Source organism: Cavia porcellus, unplaced genomic scaffold, assembly GCF_034190915.1.
Source record: "Cavia porcellus strain 051 isolate PalLab524CR breed Dunkin Hartley unplaced genomic scaffold, mCavPor4.1 scaffold_6, whole genome shotgun sequence".
Taxonomy (NCBI): Eukaryota; Metazoa; Chordata; class Mammalia; order Rodentia; family Caviidae; genus Cavia; species Cavia porcellus.
In genome coordinates, this window is record NW_026947489.1 from 29,937,501 (window position 1) to 29,958,565 (window position 21,065).

Below are 21,065 nucleotides of genomic sequence, written 5' to 3' on the forward strand. Positions count from 1 at the left end.
ATAAAAACAGAAAAAAGGAAATCAGAGAGATCTGGGGCTGAGACTTCCTCTGACCCAAGAACTGAGTCTACTCAGTTGTCCCATGACTGAAGAGCAAGCTGCTGGCCAGCAGCAGCGCCTGGACCAACCATCCTCAAGACTGGCTCTAGATGGCAGTCAGGAACAAGTAGAGTGCTTCTCCAAACACTGGTTTAGGAGCAGAAGGGTTTCTTCACAATATGTTTAATAAAAAAAGGCAGCTGCCATGGTGTAGCTGTAACATGATTAACCACAGGGCATCTAGAGAAACGTTCAGAGGCAGCCTCAGCTGGAGTTGAGCCAGGAGACCTAGGCCTTGCCAGGGCCTGCACCCACTTCCTGGTCAGCTGCAGAAGGTCATCAGGCCAGGACCCATTAGTGTTGTGGAGGAGGCTCCGAGGTGCTGCCACATCATCCTTTGCCCCACCACGTGTTCTGGCTTGGGTGTCCCAAGATGAAGATGCTGGGAGAGAACGCCTCAAGGAACTGGCAGGCAGGGTGAGGATCGATCTGGGCTTTACTTGAGTGGGCAAGGCTCCCCACCAAGAGAAAGGAGTGGACACCACTCCTGAAAGAGGAGAGTGTCAGGACCAAGGTTGCAGAGCCAAGGCATGATCACCAAAGCTTTCTGAAAACCCCAGGAAAGGCCATGCTTCCTGCCAGAGTCTATTCAAAGCACTCCTGCTTGGTTGGCCCATCCGGGAGGCGTGATGTTCACAGTGTGAAGACCTCGACCTCCTGGAGAGGCTCAAGGGCTAGAGAAGGGCTGTGGGCCGCCTTAGGCGTGCAGCGGGCTGTCACGCCCACGTCTGCTCCTGGAGAAAGGCACACGGTTTCTTGGCTAACGGAAATCTGCGTTAAAGGCTCTGCCGATGACCAGTCGCCTCACTTCGCTGGTCCCAGCCCCGATCTCATATAGCTTGGCATCTCGAAGAAAGCGGCCCATGGGAAAGTCATTGATGTAGCCATTGCCACCTGCAGCCAGGGACGGGACAGAGCAGAAAGGACAACACAAGTGACGGGCATGGCAAAGCAAAGAGAGCAGCCTTCCCTGTGTCTGCAGGAACCGGTTCCAGGAACCCTGTGCATCTCAGCATCACACGCGCTCGGGTCCCATATACAGAACGGCACTGTGTCTGCATATAATCTACACACGAGCTCAGACACTTTAAACCATCTCTACATTACGTATTTAAATATTTGTACTGTACAGAGAATAATGACAAGAAAGGAAGCTATGCGGGCTTAGAGAATACTGTGCTGTGGTCAGGTGGTCAAGGGCCTGGAATTGAGGCTGGAAGGTCATTTGGAGTACCAAGGACACCAGGAAGGAAGAGGTGAGCCACTGGCAGACACTTCTGTGCCCTTACCTACTCGGCAGCAGGGAAGCAAGGCAGTTCCACCTGAGAAATCCCCATGTCCCCATGAGGCCCGGTGGGGAGATGAGAGGGGCATAGCTTATAGCAGCACAACTCACAATAGCCAAATTATGGAAGTGGCCTTTGCCAATCAGCAGATGAATGGAGAAAGCAAATGTAGTGTATATATATATATATTTTTGTCTATTTTTCTTTTTATCGGTACCGGGGATTGAACTCACAAGTGCCTGCTTGCAAGGCAGTTGCTTATGCTGCTGAGCTAAATCCCCAGCCCTGCAAATGTAGTGTATATACACTATGGAATATTACTCAGCCACAAAGAAGCATAATTTTGAATCATGTATAGAAAAATGTATGGATCTTGCCACCATAATACTAAAAAGTGAAATACATCAGACGCAGGTTAAATATTACACAGTCTTTTTTTTTTTTTTTGTCTTTTTCCTTTTTACCAGTACCAGGGATCGAACTCATGACTGACTGCTTGCAAGGCAGGCGCTTACGCCACTGAGCTAAATCCCCAGCCCCTACACAGTCTTTCTAATGTAATTTAAAGAGCAAAACAAAAAAGATGGGAGGAAATAGAGGTAGACTCTGGAAATGGGAAGGGGATCTGCAGAAGGAGGGAGAGGAGGGGGGACAGGAGATGAAGGCAATAAAAATAATCGAGATTCAATATATTTATGCCCCCAGATATTCCCCTGGGGATATCTATATCCCCAGGATGAATGTTGTTATTTTTCTCTTTTTGAAATAGGGTTTTACTGTGCAATCGGCTGAATTCACAGCAATTTTCTGCCTCTGCCTCCACGTGCTAGGGTTACAGGTGTGTGCCACCATGCCCAGCTCCCCAAGATGAATGTAATTATTATGTATTACAAACTTAGTTTTTTGGAAAAAGGTAATAGCAACTTGTGGCCCCTACAAGTTTTCTCAAGGACTTTTCTGTTTTCTCCTAACTGGGGGACCAAGAGTTTGTGGCCAGCTCAGCTGAGGCTGGCACAGGCACAGGGGCAGCTCCCAAAGGAGGGTGTGGGGCACTCACCCAAGCACTGGATGCCATCCAGGGCCACCTGTGTGGCGCACTCAGCTGAGTAGAGAATTACCCCGGCACAGTCCTGGGGAGGAGGCCGGGTCAGCAGGTCCCACTGGGCATGCAGCACAGTCCCAGCCGCCACCCTTTGGGCTGACCCTCACCTTGGGAGTGCAGTGACCCTCATCGCAGGCCCTGGCTACGTTGTAGACGTACTGCCGACTCGCCATGAGACGGGTGTACATGTCAGCCATCTTTCCCTGCATCAGCTGGGCACAAAAGGAGGTCAAAGTCAACAGGGATGTTCCTTCTGGGGGTCAAAAGCTAGGCCAGCAGTAGCACCTGGCAGCCCAGAATGGGAAGCAACACACAGAGAAGAGGGGACTTGCCCAGGATAGCAGAAATGGGAGCTGGTGGGGGGCAGAGAACTGCTGCTCCCCTGGGGACACTGCACCCCGGAACAGCCCTCGCTGTGTCTGAAAGGCACTATGTATCTGCCTCAACTTGCATGAACTTTCTGCAGCTCCTTCAGATCAATAGGGTCAGACTAGAGATGCCACTGCTCTTCCCCTAAGCCCCCGACAAAGTGCACTTGTCACCTCCAGCCTCCCACATCTGGTTCATGTACCTCAAATAGAAATGATGGGGCAAAGGGATGCGCAGCCTGAAAACTTCCAAAGCCAGGCTGCATGTGCAAGCAGCCGGCGCTCTCAGCATTTAAGCGCGTTGTGCTACATACAGGCGTTCCATGCTCGCAGTGTGGGCCCTGCCCCTACCCACCCATGGTACGAAACCCCAGGCTGAGGAAAAAGCAGAGTAGTCCACTGGCCTGAAAGTGCCCGATCTTCTGGCCAAAGGCTTCCCTCATGTGCAGGTAAGGAATGGTGTGATCAAGGACGGCTTGCATCAACCTGCCAGAAAGGAGATGCCACTGTCCCACAGATGCCAAGCAGGGTGGCAGCATGCCAGACAAAGGCCTGGAACGAAAGCTCTACAAGATAAGGAAGTGGAAGAGGAAGGCAGCTTGAGAAACACCTGCTGCGCTGCCGGGCACAGTGCCGGCAGCCCACACTGTGCCTGCTTTTTTTTTTTTTTTTGTCTTTTTTTTGTCTTTTTCATTTTTATCGGTACTAGGGATCGAACTCACGACCGCCTGCTTGCTTTTTTTGTCTTTTTTGAGACAGGGTCTCTCTATGCAGTTCAGGCTGGCCTTGAGCTCACTTTTTAGCCCAGGCTGGTCTCCAACTCGCAACGATCCTCCTGTCTCAGCCTCCTGAGTGCTGGACTTACAGGCGTGAGCCACCACGCCCGGCTTGTGCCTGCTTTTCAAGGCCAGTGGTGGGAATCTGCAGGGTCTGTGGAGCCGGAGCCTGGCCTCTCTTTTACATCCACCTCAAGCAGAACTTTGGCTCTGCTCTGTCAGATAATGACATCTCCCTTCTGTGTGAAGAAATGCAGCGTAGGAAGAGGGTTTCTTTATCTCCATGAGTGTCATGACCAGGAAGTGGCTCCTTTTGGCCCCAGGAGAAAGGTTGCTGCTGCTTTAGACACATCCCTGCCAAGGAGGCTTAACGACCTTGGCTCCCAGATCCTTCGTGCTCACCCAGAGGGCCCCAGCTATGCCTCTGTCCACCCGGTCTCACACTTACCCAAGGGGCCCACCTGCCAGCACCAGGCGTTCCAGGTCCAGCCCACTCATCAGCACATAGACGCCCTTGCTCTCCTGGCCCAGGGTGTTGGCAGCTGAGGGGATGAATGCTGGTCAGAGGGCTGCAGCCGCTTCACTCTTTTTGATTTTTATTTATGCAGTCCTGGGGACTGAACCAAGGGCCTTGACACACAGCTATAGTACCATCCTGCTTCAGACCTAGGACATCCCAAAAGGCTCACAGGATCAGACCCTGTGCCTCTGGAAGGTGCAATATGCCCACCAGCAGATTGCTCCTCTCACTTTCTGCTTTCAGCTGTCAAGGGAGGAGCAGCTGTTGTCTGTCCAGACCTCTACCAGCCCCTTTTTGCTTTGAAGCCAGCTGCCCATGAATCGAAAACCTGAATAAAAATAAACCCCTCTGCCTCCAAGTTATGTGTGTTCAGTATTTTGTCCCAATGACAGGAAAGTAACTAAGACAATTTTGATCTCTCCTTTTTGAATTTTATTTTATTTTTTAATTAAAACATGCTTTTGTTTTTTGAGACAGGATTTCATTATGTCATTTAGGCTGGGCTTGTAGCCCAGGCTGGCCTTGAACTCAGTCATCCTCTTGCCTCAGCCTCCTGAGTACTGGGATTACAGAGGTGTGCCACCACACCTGGCTTAAATTTTATTTTGAAACAGGGTCTCACTAAATGGCTAAATTGCTTAGGCTGGGTATGAACTTGCCACCCTCCTGCCTCAGCCTCCCACAGTGCTATGATTTCAAGTGTACACCATCACATCCACTGTTTCTTCACTTTTTACAAAGGGTACTAGGTTTAGCTGAGTGTGGTGGTAGACACCTGTAATCCCAGTACTCTGGGAAGCTGAGGCAAGAGGATCACAAGCTGAAAATCAGTCTGGGCAACTTAGTGACTTTGTGAGACCCTGTCTGGAAATAAAAGTAAACAGGGCTGGAGATGTAGGTAAGTATGAAGGTTGTGGGTTCAATTCCCAGTACTGAAAAGAAAGGGGTGGTGTTGATGACATGCTCACTCGAGGCACTGAAATGCTACTTGACCTTCCAATGGGTTTCAGGTGACAAGAAAGGATTCATTTAATCATTTCTAGTCTGAAGTGGAGTTTCCAGAACCCACGAACCAACTATAACACGAGATACAAAGCCCTAAACTGTTAGATCTTTCTCTGCTCTCCCTGGACTCCCTCGGATGGAAAGTAGAAAAGCTATAGTCTACAAGTCTACCCATTCCTCTCGGGTTCTTTCTATACCTGGACCCACATGGGAACCACAGAAGTGCTCACCTCCAGTTATCTGCTTTGGACCAGGGTCACCTCCCCACAGGGTGGCCTGTGAAAGCCGCTTTGTCTAGGAGCTGGGCCATTCAGTGCCAGTCATCGAAACTGCCAAGCAAGCACCTGTCCTGTTAGGAAGCTTGGACAATGGATGGCCTTGGGAGGTGTGGGCAGGAAACAGAGTACAGAGATTTGACATTGCCGGCCTGCCTTTCATGCTGGCTGACTTTGGTCCTTTCCACAAAGAAGAGTCTGCTCAGTTCCCCCCCACAGACATCCTTCTAACCACCGTGGACTGTTGGGGATGGCGGGTTGTGGAGGAGAGGAGTAATCTGTGGCTGAGCAAACCTATTTGGTGACTAGAGCTGTGTCCTCGGGTGTAACGGCTGTCCTATGGTGCTGCGTGGGGTCCACTTCCAGCTGGAGTTCCGGAAAGAACACACTCCTACCAAAACCACTGTTTCTCCTTCCCTGAGCTTGCTCAGATGGTTTGTTAGCATCATTAATGTGTAACATACAGGCCACAGAGGTAAAGGTACAAGAACTCTGGAGGACACAAGCTGCTGGGGTAGCTCTGATCTTTTGCCCCAGCTCCTTGAATATAAACCCCAGGTGGTGTATTATCCACAGAGGAAACACCCTGCCCCTGCCCAGCAGGCAGGCAGTCCTGCTGGAAGCCTGCAGCACCACGACAGGCCCACATCATAGTAAGGAGAGATTGCTCGCAACCAGAGAGCAACCAAGCTAGCTGGTGAAGCAGTCAAAGCAGAGGCCTCCCCATTCTCAGAGATGCTTACCAGGAACTTTGCAGTCTTCAAAGATCAGCTCACAGGTGTTAGAGCCCCTCATCCCCAGCTTGTCCAGTTTCTTGGAGGTGCTGAAGCCTGGCATTCCCTTCACAGGAAACAAAAGGAGGCCCTGGCTAGGCTTCCCCAAGGGTCTGATAAAAGGAAAGCCCCTTACCATCAGGTCCCTGTGCCTACCTGGCACCCACACTGTGGTGAGCCAAGGGCCCTTACTCTCAGGATATCCACTTCCTCTGACCTCCTCAATCTTTGTCCCTAATGGAATCCTGACAGGGACGAATTCAGCAACTTGCATGCTTTGTGTGTGCTGACAGTTACCCAGCAGTGCTGCTGATGGGCTCTGGGTTGGCAAGGGTGGGTGGTATCACAACACAACCTGCAAGTTTCTAGTCACGGTCAGGAGCCTTTTGTGTCAGTCCTGGCCAACTGTTTTTCGCTTCTCTATGAAGGGTACTGCAGACCTCTGCAACCCACACTGATTCAGCTCTCTACCAGGTACTGGCTTGTAGCTCAGTAGCAGGCTGCTTGTCAAGCAAGCACAAGGCCCTAAATGCCATCCCTAGCACTCTACCATGTTTATTTTGAAAAACAAGCCCAAACTTCCAAGTGTCAATTCTGACTCCTGTTCTGCCTTTCTCTTGCTTTCGTTGTCAAGACTGTCTTTGTCTTTCACCCTCCTCATTAAGGACATTCTGACTGTCACAGCTAACGGCTCCTTGCAGTCCTCCTCTTCCTAACCTTTGCATGCCGTCTTCAGACATGACCCGTTCTCGCTGGGCTTGACTTGGTCACTCTTCTCTCAGTCTCCTTAGGAGTCCTCTCTACTTCTCCCATACCACTGGGTAGAATGCATGGATCATTCGAGAGGTGCTACCTCTAGTCTCACTGCCAGGACGCAGGAGCCTCCTCAACCACCCACCTGTCACCCTCACCTTCTCCACAATGAAGGCCGTGATACCCTGGGAAGCTGGCACAGCAGCCAGATCTGTCTTGGCATAGACAATGAGGACATCAGCGTCGGGGCCGTTGGTGATCCAGAACTTGTTGCCATTCAGGACATAGTGATCACCTAAGGGCAGGACAGTGGCCTCCTGTTCAAGCCAGCTTGGCCTGTCTAAGCCACTTCTCAGACCTTCCCATGAGGAGAAGCTGACTGGTTGAGAAGCACGCTAGAAACCCAGCAGGGGCCACCCATCACTCCCTCATTCTGCTAAGGGTTCTTCTGCTTCTCTCAGCTCCCTACTTGACAGTGGCCTTACCTTTCTTTTCTGCTTTCAGCTTCATGGAGACAACATCAGAGCCAGCATTGGGCTCGCTCATGGCCAGGGCTCCGATGTACTCACCAGTGATCAGCTACAGGGAAAACCACAAGCTTGGTTACAGCCCTGGCAGCTTCCTCCCCGATCTTTGCCCTATGGCCTATTCCTGCTGGCAATGAGCCTCCCAGCATATTCTCTCAGAGTGAGGTACTCCCAGGACCACAAGGCTGGTAGTGCTACAGGTAGAGCCCATGACTTCATGCACAAAACAAACAAAACAGACAAAATTGTAGTCAAAGCAACCTTGGGACCATTACTTAACCTTGGGAAGGTATTTCTCCTTCTGGGCCTCATTCCCATTGCGCACAATCTGGTTGAGGCAGAGGTTGGAGTGGGCACCATAGCTGAGCCCCACAGATCCAGAAGCTCTCGATATCTCCTCCATCACCAGCACGTGTTCCAGGTAGCCCAGGCCAGAGCCACCATACTGAACTGGGAGGAATGGTACAGGAGAAAGAAGGGCAGTCGATTATACTGGGGTACAGGAGGAACTCCAGGTTAATGGCCAACTCTTTAGCACCTGTTCCAAGTTCACAGCCAGGTTAACAGGCAGTTGCCATATATTTCCTTATATGCTTGCAGAGCTAATCTGGCTTGGGGCTGCAGGTGGCCAAGCAGTCATTAGGAAATAATCATTGCCACACCCAGCCTTATCCCAATATCTTACACAGAGTATTATGGTTTGTGTGTGGATGTCCCTCCAGAGTCTCATGCAGTCATGGGAGCAGGCTCTTAGAATTTGCAATTGATTCATGGCCCAATGTTAGAATTATGGGTGTGAGTGTTACACCCACCCTAGGGTGAGTAGCCTACATAAAATAAAAGGGTTAGAGTTTTCTCTACATGCTCATCTTTTGGTCCTTGTTGCTTTTGCTGTCTTCTGCCATCATGAACTGTTGCCATCTACCACACCATTTGAGACTGGATGTCTCCCCAAAGCCTCATGCAATCATGGGGACAGGACTCTTGAATTTGTGACTTATTCATGGTCCAATGCTGAGATTATGTGTATGAGTGCTACACCCACCACAGGGTGGGTAGCCTACATACACTATAAGAGACAGAAACAGTCTGTCTCTGCATTCCTCTCCTTTTGCTCTTGCCACTTTTGCTATTTTCCACCACCATAAACAGTTGCCCCCATGCCATGTCACCCTGCCTTAGAGTCATCTAATTATGGACTGAAACCTCCACAAACTGTGAGCTAAATAAACTTCTCTTTCTTTCATTTTGGCTGTTGGGTATTTTGTCTTAGCAACAAGAGAAAACTAGCTAAAACACTGAACAACACTATTATAAAAGCAGAGGAAAATAAGTGAACAAAGAGTAGCCGAAACACAAAGGTGGAGCTGTGGGCTGTGTCAAAAGCACCATGACCAGAAAAAAAGCCAAGAATGTGTGTAAGGACCTCAGGAAGGTGAGATTTTTGTACCATCGCTTTGGACCTAAACTGCAACCAGCAACAGGTGAGGTGATTAGGTAACAGATGGACTGACACCTACTGTCAAGGGCAAGCCTAGGCAACATAGTGTGTTCAAGCTTAGCCTGAAACTACATTGTGAGACTCTGTCTCAAAAAACAAACAAATGAACAAACAAAAAATCTCCCTTCATATGGTTTTATCTGCATTTTTTAAAATGTGGTGCTAGGGACTAACTCAGAGCTTCTCATATACTAAGTCCATGCTCTTCCACCAAGTGCATGATTTCTAATTGCCTCTTTCTTCTATTAAATATAATACGAAGCTGGGCATGGTGATATACACCTGCAGTCTCAGTACTCTGGGAAGTTAAGGCAGAATGATCACAAGTTTGAGCCCTGCTTAAACAACCTAATGACGTGACAAGACTCTGTCTCAAAATAAAACATAAAAAAGAGGACTGGGGAAGTAGCTCAGTGTAAAAGTCCCATACTGCAAAAATAAAAAAACCAAAAACCTCGATTCAGAAGCATGTTCTTGGCCAGGGTAGGAGTGGCTCATAAATCCCCAAAGCACAAAAACACAGTGAAGAGTCTTGGTTCCTAACACCCAATTCACACAAGCATTTTACATTATGTTGTCTAATTTTTTTCTTTTCAATAATGGAGATAAAGCCTGTGCCATTGTCTACTCTACCACTGAGCTGTACCCTCAGTTACCATTGGGGCCCTCGTTCTCTGTTGTTTTCTGTATTTTTGAGACAGGATCTTATAACATAGTTCAGACTGGCATTGAACTCACTACGCAGTCCCAGGCTGGCCTCAAACTTTCAGTAATCCTCTTATCTCAGCCTCCGCAATTCTGGGATTATAGGCATATGCCATCTAGCCCTCATTTTTTAAAATTTCATTTTGAAATTCCATCTTGTTAAATAGTTTTGGTTGGCTTTGACCCTGGAATCGTCTTAGGGAGAGCCAACTTAAATACCTGAGCTGACAAGTATGTAGCAACTTACCCAGTTGAACTCATCTTTAAGTGGCTTCATGTCATTATTACTCAATGCTGTGGTTTGTGTCTGGATTTTCTCTCAAATCCTCATATAGTCACAAAAGGCAGGTTTTTTGGAGATAGTCGAAGCTAGAGTTTGTGATTGATTGTCTAGTGCTGGGATTGGTGTTGTGAGTGCTGTGCCCACCCAAGGGTGGGTAGCCTGCACGCAATATAAGGGAGGAAAACAGGCTTGCTCCTCCCTTTTGTCCTTGCCACTTTGGCTATCTTCTGCAGCCCTGAATTGTTGCCCTCGGTTATGTGTCACTTTGCCTTAAAGCCAGTAGATTATATACTGAAACCTCCACAAACTGTGAGCTAAATACTCTTCCTTTTTTAATTTTAAGAGTTGAGTATTTTGTCTCAACAAGGAGAAAAAAGTAACTAACTCATGTTGCAACTTATGATTAGCTCAACTTTCCAGAACTACCCTATTCCAAGCTGTAAGGAGAAAGATACAAAACATAGTAGATAGTTTCTCAGTATCCTCAGGGATTGGCTGCAAGATTCCTGCTTCAGATTCCAAAAGCCAAAAGCCAAAGATGCTCGAGACTCATATAAAATGGCATAGTATCTTCAATATAACCTATGCCTATCACTTAATTAATTAATTAAGTAAAGGTAATGGGGATCAAACACATGGCTGCTCCAGCACTAAGCTGCCACCCCCGTCCTTTTTATTTTGAGACAGGGTCTTGCAGAGTGGTTGAGGTGAGACTTTAAATGATGATCCTCCTGCCTCAGTCTCCTTCAGTGTTGGGTTACAGGCATCTACCACCAAGCCCAACTCCTATACTCTTTAAATCATTTCCTGCTTCCGCATCAGGTAAACAGTCTTTATTCTTTCTTGTTTAGGGGGGTAATGAAAGGAAAAAAGGCAACTATATTATAAGTAGGGCAACCCTACTCATGCCCAGAGTGAATTGAGGCCCAGGCAGCATGGGGTGTCCAGGCTTAGCTCCAAAGGGAAGCCTCATCTATTTATGAGGGCACTGCAAGCAAGATTGGGTAACTCCTCTAGAGGCTGACACCCAAAACAGAGCTTCCTAGCTCCTTGCTCTCTCTCCTGAAAGTAAGTATTTCTAAGTAGGAAGAATGACAGGAAAAACCTATTAAACCTGTTTTCTAGTTACCACCCCTGAAGGCCAAGATAAACCTTACTCTTACCCCATTTTACCCTAAGAGAGTTCTAAACACAAGGTGTAGGCAGAAAGAGACAGAGGACTCAGGCAGTTCCTGCAGAGACACACCTGCCCTGAAGCTTCCTGCAACCAGCCACTTGTTGGACAGAGTTTAGGAATAACAGCCATAAGACTGTCCTCCTCAGACAGCTGCTGTATGCAGAGAATTTCTGAGGGTGTACAAAGAAGTTTTCTTTAGGGAAAGAAACTATACTCACCTGGGGCTGTGATGCCCAATACTCCCAGCTTCCCAAGTTGTTTCCAAAACTCCTGTCAAGAGAATGGAGGAGAGGGTACTCTGTGAGAAGATAACTAGGCACATTTGGCTGGAACAATGAACCTCATGCTTCGGAGGGGGGAGCTGCATCCTTTGGGAGGTTTTTGTTATCAGGAGATGATGTTAACTCTTTCAGGCAACAGTGCAAATCAACCCCAGCTCACAGCTGCCCCCAACCCGGGCTTTAAGACTCACTCGAAGGTCCTTGAACTCATTGCTCTGATCAATCTCCTGGGCCTTGGGAGCCAAATGTTCTTGAAGGAACTTAGCCATGGTCTGACGAAGCTAGAAGGAGAGAGGTGGGCAGACAGCGCTGAAATCAAGCTACCACTCCTGAGGACGAAGTTAGGGAATCATGACACACGTGATCTCACCAAACTGCACGGACCAAAACTCAAGACTTTAATAGTTTATGTTTCCTCAGAGTAAGAAGTCCTTTTTAAAAATTTCAGTTTAGACAGCTTGATGATTTTAAAAAATGCCTTTCCAGTACTGAAGATGACTTTTTTTTAAATGCCACTCTTCAATAGAAAGCCACCCCATCTCTTTTCATCATACTCAGAATAAAATAGGCTCCTTTCCCAGGCCCAAGGCCTGCAGGAGGTGGCCTCCGGGGCTTCAAGGTGGCATCTGTTCCCCACACCTCGCAGAGCTCCACTCATGCTTCCACCGGGTCTCCACACCGGTCAGGCTCTTTACTAACCCTGAGCTTTAGGCTAAAAGACCTTAAGGGGCTACAGAATCCCTTAGCGGGAAAGATAGAACTTCGATGGAAGCCTGAACTTTATCTCTGCTGTCTACGATCCAAATACATTGTGGTTTCAAAGAGTCACAAGAACATGCCTGAATAATCGCCCAGGCAGCCCAATCAGTCTCCAGGCCAAGTCTCGTTCCCAAGGGCGGTGAACATGGCTGGGCTTTACGGAGGAAGCTTTGGGGTCCGGGACAGGAAGAGTCTCCTTACCTGCTTCTGCTCCTCGCTTAGCCCGTTGATCGCATCGTCCACAGGCAAAAGCGAGTGGGCACGCCGGGAAACCAGGCAGGCAATGGGCGGCAGCAGTGGCTGCAGCCTCCAGCTCGACACATGCCGACGTAGAAGCCGAGCGGCAGTCGCCATTTCTGCCTTGCTCGGGAATCCAGAGGTGCAATTTAAGCCATCCTTTCCACCACCGTAAAAATCCGCCCTCTGTCCAATCGGAGAGAGGGGTGGGTCTCCAGTGGCCATTCACCTTTCGCGGTGTGCGGAAGGCAGGATTTTGGCCTCCGCACAAGCCAATCAGCGGTGACCTCTCGTAGACTGCAGTTCGGAAACCCAGACACTGTGCAAGTAGGGGACTGTAAGTCAGCCTATGTCCTCCCGTGGTTAGATATTTCTTTGGGTCTTTTCTCTTGATGGGTAATATAGTATCTCCCTGCATTGAAAACAGCAGCTCTTAATTGCAGAACTCTCTCTCTGTGGGAAAGCCAAGTATTAAAGGGAAGCTAACTGTCCCAAGGCACAGTATATGTGAATAAATTGGATAAGCAAATTTGCAAGAGTTAATTGGGGCTGTAGCGGTCACTCTACTGTGCACGTTGGTGTAAGTAGTTTCCTACACTGCAAAACAGGGTGTGTCGATTTTGATTAGGATTTTATGGTAAAAAGTTGTCAGGAAATAACTGCATATGTACGAATAATGTAACATACTGCCCAGAGCTTTCACTCTTGGGTGACAGGGCAAAAAGAGAAGAATGATTTTTGAGGAGGTGGGGAGGGGGGGATGAGGAGGAGGAGGGAGAGGAGGAGCTGGCAGAATTCAGCCTGCATCCCATTCTCCAAGCACAATTTTCCTCCCCTGTGAGGGGTCAATGCCCTTAAGAGTTCATGTCCTTGGACAGATCACAGTGACCTGAGTACAGAAACAGGTGTTTGCAGTCCCATTATCTTTTTTTTTTTTTTTTTTTTTTGGTACCAGGAATCGAACTCATGACCTCACGCTTGCCAGGCAGGCGCTTATGCCCCTGAGCTAAATCCCCAGCCTCTGCAGTCCCATTATCTTACTGTGGGATTTGGGGCACATTGCTTGGATCTTTTGACCTTTTAAATCATCTGTAAAATAAAAATCAGACCACCTGCTGCAAGGCTATTATGAGTCCCAGTGGCTATCAGCCCTGTGCTGCAGCTCCAAGTTTTGACAGCCCTTCTTAGCTGTTAGTGTTATAGTTCTTGGTGTTATAGTCCCTCCTGTTACAGCCCCCAGAGGTTTCTAGCTGCCCATAGGTCCCATAGCCGTCGAGGCTTGTAGGCTCTCTAGCACTTTCCTAGAGCCTCACCACAGCTGTGGCTGGTTTTTTTTAGGGGTACTCTGCTGCCAACATCCCTGGGTCTTGCCCTTCTATGTCCTCTGCTGCTGCCAGCAGCAGTGTTGGGCCTAGCACCTCTGGCCTCCACTCTCCCTGCTGGTGGCAGCCTCAGGAGAGGCCTTAGCCTTTGCATTTGGGCCTCTGCCACCACAGGTCTTCAGTCTCTGGAAATCCCTGGGTACATCGAAGATCATCAGGGATTTAGTATGATTTAGTTATCCTCTGTTGCAATGACAAAGTACCCAACATCCACAAGTTAAAGGAGGAGTTTATTTCTTTTCTTTTTTTTTGTCTTTTTCGTTTTTATCGGTACCAGGGATCGAACTCACGACTGCCTGCTTGCAAGGCAGGCGCTTATGCTGCTGAGCTAAACCCCCAGCCCCGAGGAGTTTATTTCAATTCATGCTTTCAATGTATGGTCAGCTGGCTCCCAGGCAGAAATGGTACAGGGAAAGGGTCTGAGCAGAAGCCAGCTGCTCCTCCAGTCACACTGGAGATGAGGATACCACTCTGTTTCACCCAGGAACTTTCCTGTGTAATCCCAGACCAAAGCACATGTGGGTTTTTCTCTTTTGTCCTGTTGGGACCTTTTCCCTCACCCTGGTCATGATCCTCAATAAATGTAGCTACTCTTTTTTCCCCACAGAGTATACTCTATACCATCCTTCACTCGCCATATACAGTGAGTTTGACAACTGTATGGTGAATCCACTGCACGGTTACAATCCCATGGCAGCCAAAATGCAGAGAAAGAAGGGAGGAGGCATGCAGGGAGATCTGCCCTTCCAGTCACCCCCTCCAAGTGACTGCCAGACAGTTGAACTTATAAGCAGATGAATCCACTCATGAGCATGGGAACCCCATGATCCAGTCATTTTCCAAAGCCATTCTAGGTCTAAACCATAACACAGTATAATGCTAGGTGGTGTACAATTTTCTTCTGCTATGGAATTCTCCCCTTTTTCTTCTGTAGCACTGGGGATTGATCCCAGAGCTTCACTGCAGGCTACACTAGTACTCTACCACTGAACTATCCCCCAGTCCTAATTCTGAGATAGGGATCTTACTAAATTACCCAAGCTGGCCTCAAACTTGTCAGCCTTCTGCTTCAGCCTCCCAAGTAGCTGTGAGGTAGGACATAAGAAATAAAAGATGGGTAGAAAGGAGACAAGAAAATCATAATTAAAAATCCTAATTGGTAAGATGACCACAACTTCCAGGACTTGACCAAAGTCACCCAAGGGAGCTGCATTCCTTGGCTAAATTTACTTTGCTTCCCTACCAGAGGCACCACTAAAAGACCATCAATTGGCCCAGTTAAGAAAGTAAACAACAGGTCTAGTGAAGGGGGCAGAGGGGAGCACTTTCTCCCAGGCTGTCACTCCTCAGGAAGGGTGCCCATGTTGGCAGCTCCAACTGTAAGGCATCTCATTTCACTGCGCAACTGTTTTACCCTCTCAGGTGCATCCTGTATTCTCTTTGCCTACTAAACCCTACTTGTGCCTCTTCCTGGCATGACGGATCCTGAAAATCCTTTTTCTGAGATTCAGTTGGCAAGCCTGCCACACACAGTGGGCTGCATTAAACGTGGGAAACTCTCAGGCCAGCCTGGTGACGGTAGAACAGGGCTTGGTCACCAAGTCCCACTTGTACAACCATTTTGTCTTTTGTAACAGCATTAAGGATTGAAGCCAGGTCTTTGCACCTTTCTAGAGTGCTGGGATTACAAATGTGTGCCACTATGCCTGGCTCTAATATTTGCCATTTTAACTTTTTTTTAAATTTTGTATTTTATTTTATTTTTGTCTTTTTCCTTTTTATCAGTACCGGGGATCGAACTCACGACTGCCTGCTTACAAGGCAGGCGCTTATGCCGCTGAGCTAAATCCCCAGCCCCAACTTTTATTTTTTTAAATCATTGCAGAGGACCAAACCTAGGACCTCTCCTGTCCTATGCACTCTACCACTGAGCTATACCCCAAAGCCATGACACAGTTTGAAGGGCATTAAAGTGGCAGTGTATTCACAATGCAGTGCAACTATCATCATCAATAATTTTCAAAACTCTTCCATCTCCCAAACAAAACTACAAGCCTGTCCCTCCTCAGCCTTTGATAACTTCTATTTGTATGGATTTGCCTAACGTAGCGGCCTTGTATTAGTGTTGCCATTTGTTGTTTTGACAGAGTCTCGCTATGTGTAGTTCAGGTTGGCTTTAAGGGAGGTGATCCGCCTGCCTCTGCCTCCTGCTGGAATTACAGGCAGGTGCCACCACACACAGTCCATTTGTTTTTATATTATGGAAGCCTGATTTGTGTTTTTAAAGTCCATTGGAGAGGATGAAAACAATTAATAAACACAAATCTTGAGGAATTTGATGGTGAATACAGGGAAGGGGTTTTGTTTACAGAGCTAGGGATCAACTCAGCACCTTGAACATGCTAAATGCAAACTATATCACTGAGCCACATCCTCAGTCCCAAAGGTGGTTTGCAGTATATTTTTGTTGTTTTGTTTTGTTGCTTTTAAAATTAATTTGAAAAAATTAATTTGAGCCTAAGAGTACAGGTTGAGAGTTACCAGTTCAGAAGGAACTGGAATGCTTGAAGCATGATAAAATCAGGGAACTGTGTTTTGGGGTGGGGAGAGAAGATGCTGGACAAGTTGGCAGTAAGATTATAAAGAGACTCTTTAAAATTTAAAGGGTTTAAATTTTGAATATTAATAGCATTGCTGTCAAGATTTGAAGCCAGGCATTGAGGCATGCACTTGTAATTCCAGGACTCTGGTTGGCTGAGGGAGGAGGATTATAAAGTGAAGCCCAGCAGCCTGGGCAACTTAGCAAGACACTGTATAAAAATAAAGAGTCAGTGATGCAGCTCAGAGAAAGCCTTGGGTTCAATCCCCATACCAAATGAAAAAATACACACACACATATACTAATCAAAATATAAGGTGAATGTTTAAATTAAAAAATTACACCCAGATGTGGTGGCACACATCTGTAATCTCACCGCTCTAGGATGCTGAGGTAGGATGATAGCCACAAATTGAAGGATAGCCTGAACTATATAGCAAGACCTGTCACCCCCCCCCCACACACACACACACATACACAGTCAGGACACATTGCTAGTAATCCCCCTTTGAGCATACTTGTTACATTTTCTGACCACTTTCTAAAACATTATTTCTGGAAGTCTCTTTCATGAGTGTTTTAATGAAGCTGATTTTAAAAAATACAGTGAATAGTGCTGCTGAATGGAAAGGCTGGCTTTTACAAACATTAAAGCTTATTTTCATTTGCCTTGGTCTTTGGATCTGGTACTATGAGAATCCTGGCTCTTTCTCAAAGTCCAGTGGTCATGAAAGGTAAACATTTTGTAAATTTTTTTTTTTGTCTTTTTCATTTTTATTGGTACCGGGAATCGAACCCACGACCGCCTGCTTGCAAGGCAGGTGCTTATGCCACTGAGCTAAATCCCCAGCCCCAAGGTAAACATTTTGTATGAACTTAGGATAGCGAGGCATCGCAACAGTGCAAGTAAAGACAAAAGGTGAAGTGGGTCTGCAAGTGGCAGGGACATTGATGTGTTCAAATGGAGGAGTATTTGGGGGGCATTAATGGCAGTGTGTCTTTTTTTTACTGTAATATATTTTAAAATGTTTTCTGTATTTTTCAATCATGAATGTTTTAGACTTGTTTTATTTCTTAAGCCTGCATACCTATTGCTTGGACCTAACCAGTTAACAGAACAATTAGGAATTCCTTTTAGCATATCATTAAAAAACACAGAAAAAGCCAGGTGTAGGGGCATAACTCTGCAATCTCAGCACTTGGGAGGCTGAGACAGGATCCTGAGTTCAAGGCTAGCCGTGGCATATAGTGAATTTGAGGTCAGCTACATAGTGAGAAATTTTTTGGGGGGGGTTGAGACAGGATTTCACTCTATTAATTCAGGTCAGCCTTGGACTCAGCATGTAGCCCAGGCTGGCCTACAATTTGCTTCAGTTTTCCTGCCTTAGCCTCTGCAGTGCAAGGATTAAGGTATTTAACATCACACCCAGAAAGACTCTGTTTTAAAAAATAACAACTCATAGACACCAACGGCACCATGAAGTAAGAAGTTTGGAAACCTCTGGCAGAAGGGGATCGAAGTCCGTAGCCCTTAGCCTGGCACACATATCCTTGTACCTTCATCTCCATCACTCCCTTGCTGAGACTCTTTTCTGAGGTTTGCTTCATCTTGGGCAATAAGTTTCTCCAGCTGTTGAAAGCAGTAAACAGTGCATAACTTTCCAGGCTGCCTGTAATTCCAGCACTGAGGCAGAAGGATTGCCATCTGAGGTCAGACTGGACTACGCAGCGAGACCCTGGCTTGTATGATGTAACACATTACATAGGGAGCATACATCAGCACTGCATGTGGCATGTTAAAAGCGCTTCATTAAGTGGTGGAACCAATTCTCTCACCTAGCACCCTCTGAACAAATCCAAACAGCGCTCCTACATAGCCCCCATCCTAATGCCCCTCACTTTCTATGTAGTCTCCAGATATTACTCTCCTTTGGCATTAGTCTGCCTCCTCATCAAACCTTCTTTAATCAAACTGAGCCAGTTACCTGCTAGAGCTCTGGCCATTAGAAAAGTATGGCCTTTTGTTTTGGAACTGGTCTATTACCTGCACATTTTGTTTCCCCAAATAGGCTGCAAGCTTTCTCAGATTAGGAGTGTTATTTGTTTTTTGAGACAGAGTCTTACTTCATAGTTTAGGCTTTCCCTCAATTCTCTGTAGCTCAGGCTGGCCTCAATGTTAAAAGAATGTCATTCTAGAGTTGTTTCATAACATCTAACAGAGTGGAAGGTACACATCTACATTTGCTGAGTTTATATATAAATTTATTCAGGCCTCTGATCATTTTGAGTATCCTGAACACCACCATGTATCTTTTGTAGAAGCCAAATGAGAAACAAGGTGCAAATCCTGGCAGTTTTGCAGGGGCCAAGGTGCCTCGTGAGACCAGTCCCCAAGCAAATAGGGTCTCTCTGTTGGAAAAGAGTAGGGTTGGCACCTAGCTAGTTACATATTCTAGGAATTTTTTTTTTTTGTCTTTTTTATCGGTACGGGGGATCGAACTCACGACCACACACTTGCAAGGCAGGCGCTTATGCCGCTGAGCTAAATCTGCAGCCCCACATTTTCTAGGATTAATGAGGCCTCTAGCAAGGAAGGAAGGATCCCAAGAGCTTCCCACCCTTTCCTGCCAAGAAGGAAATGTTACTCTTTTTCTTTGCTGGAAAGACCAATTACAAAATTTAAGTAAACAATCCTTTTAAACTTGGGGTATCCTAAAAATGGACAAAAGTTACTTTTTTTTGGAGCCAGGGATTGAACTCATGACCTCACACTTGCCAGGCAGGCACTTATGCCACTGAGCTAAATCCTGGTCCAAAGTTCCTATTTAGCCCTTCTCACTGGTGAAAGCTGCTTAACTAGCATTCTTCTCAAAGTATTGAGACTTAAATAATACAGATTTGGGCACGGTAAAGCTGGGTAGGGAGGAAGGCGTGATCGTTACAGGATTGCAGGACACATGCACAGAACAGTCCCCAGAGCCTTGCACAGAAGAACTTGAGATTTTCCGTGGGCTGGCCTTGACCTGATGTCAGCACCACTCCAATGCAGAAATTCTCGTGAGTCTTCTTGTGATGTAGATGGCATAAAAAGACACAGCAGACAAGAGGAGAGGCTATTGCAGCTTTTCTCATGACAGCTTGCCCTCTTTCCTACAGGGTGAATTTTTTTTCTTTTTGAGACAGGGTCTTGCTTTGTAGCGCAGGCTGGCCTCCAGATCTTGCCTCTGGCTTTTGAGTGTTGGAATCACAGATGCCCGCCAGCATGCCCAGCTGCCAGAGTGTAATTTTATTTTACTTTTCTTCTACTCAGCCCCAGCTCACTCTGCAGAGCCAATTTCGCTTTCACTCTTTATTTCTACTTCTTCAAATAAACTTTACCACTGTTTTTGCTTATTTTGTTCAATAGGAGAACAACCTGGACTCCAACTCCAGGAAAGACAAACCACCCAAAACCCAGTAATGTTTAACTGGTGAGCCACTTTTAGAAGGATTTATCCAATAACATAACCAATTTCGTGAGGGCAAAAACCATAACCCTACTGGGCGTGGTAGCACATACCTGTAATCCCAGCACCCAAGAGGCTGAAACAGGAGGATCAATGCAAATTTGAGGCAAGTCTGGAATACACAGTTCAAGACCAAACAGATCTACATAGGAACCCGCTATCCAAATCCTTTCCCCCAATTGTAATCCTTTAAACTAGGGTGGGTGTGGTGCTTGGTTTCACTGGGGAGCTCTGAGAAGCCTTAATAATGCTGAAGGGTAGCACAGGTTTTGGTGGAAAAATCAGGTACAGAAAGAATGAGGAAAATAGAGAAAGGCAGGGTATAGTAGTAGTACACCCTTGTAATTCCAGCACTGGGAGGCTGAGGCAGGAGGATCGCCATGAATTTGAGGCTGGCCGGGATGTCACAGTGAGAACCTATCTCAAAAAAAAAAAAAAAAAAAAAAAAAAACTGAAGCAAACCAAACCAAAAACCACCAAGAGTGGGAAATAGCCAAAGCAAGACTAAGAAAGAAAATTTGGCTTTGACTTTGGTACATTTTGGGTCAAGGACTTAACAGTCTATGGGTCCAGACCTGGGACTGGCTGACAGGCAAACCCAAGGTATCTAGGGAAAAACACATGGCGACTGGCGCCAACCTGTGGGAGCCTGGCATCTGCTGCTACAAATGGGAGACACCCAGGGATACTGGAAAGTGCTGGTCATCGTGGGGTGCACTTCATAGAAGAAAACATTCTGGGTAAATCAGAATTGTCTGGAACATACTATCATGTGTAGTTGACATGTTTAGGTTAAAAGGCCATTTTCATTCCTCAATGTTACAGTTAGATTTGTGAAGATATTTATTCCAAAAGCAGTGATGTTTTTCATTTTTGTTTTTTTAGGGTTGAGTCAGGGTCTTGCTATGTAGCCAATGCTGGCCTCAAACTTGTGATAATCTTTCTGCTTTGGCATTCTGATTGCTAGGACTACTGATATGCAGGACCATGCCAGGCAATTTTATTTTTTGAGATAGGGTCTTGCCAAGTAGCTCAGGCTGGCCTCAAACCCATGGTAATCCTCCTGCCTCAGCCTCCTGAGGACAGGGATTGCAGGTGTATATCACCATAGCCAGCTTAAAATACTTTAAATAAAAAGTAAATGCAATCAA

The 21,065-nt window shown here is 46.8% G+C and overlaps 1 protein-coding gene across 1 annotated transcript; it reads right to left on the reverse strand.

Annotated features, from left to right (window-relative positions):
* Window positions 1–206: 206 nt before the first annotated feature.
* Window positions 207–12,601, reverse strand: Ivd (isovaleryl-CoA dehydrogenase). The gene is made up of 12 exons (XM_003475688.5): window positions 12,392–12,601; window positions 11,623–11,712; window positions 11,369–11,420; window positions 7,765–7,934; window positions 7,443–7,536; window positions 7,116–7,252; window positions 6,175–6,271; window positions 4,080–4,173; window positions 3,260–3,341; window positions 2,595–2,699; window positions 2,443–2,515; window positions 207–993 (listed from the first exon to the last, which is right to left on the reverse strand). Exons 1-12 carry the CDS (start codon window positions 12,542–12,544, stop codon window positions 860–862), a joined length of 1,281 nt encoding a protein of 426 aa, XP_003475736.1. The 5' UTR covers window positions 12,545–12,601; the 3' UTR covers window positions 207–859.
* Between the last annotated feature and the right edge of the window lie 8,464 nt (window positions 12,602–21,065).

Bases quoted from the DNA above. Each gene is read 5' to 3' on its own strand.
- Ivd (XM_003475688.5), bottom strand. From the start codon at position 12,544: ATGGCGACTGCCGCTCGGCTTCTACGTCGGCATGTGTCGAGCTGGAGG. The intron at 7,537-7,764 runs GTTAAGTAATGG...TTTTCCCTGTAG, and splicing joins AGGAGAAATACCTTCCCAAG to CTGATCACTGGTGAGTACAT. The intron at 994-2,442 runs GTGAGTGCCCCA...CCCTGGCTGCAG, and splicing joins GGATGGCATCCAGTGCTTGG to GTGGCAATGGCTACATCAAT.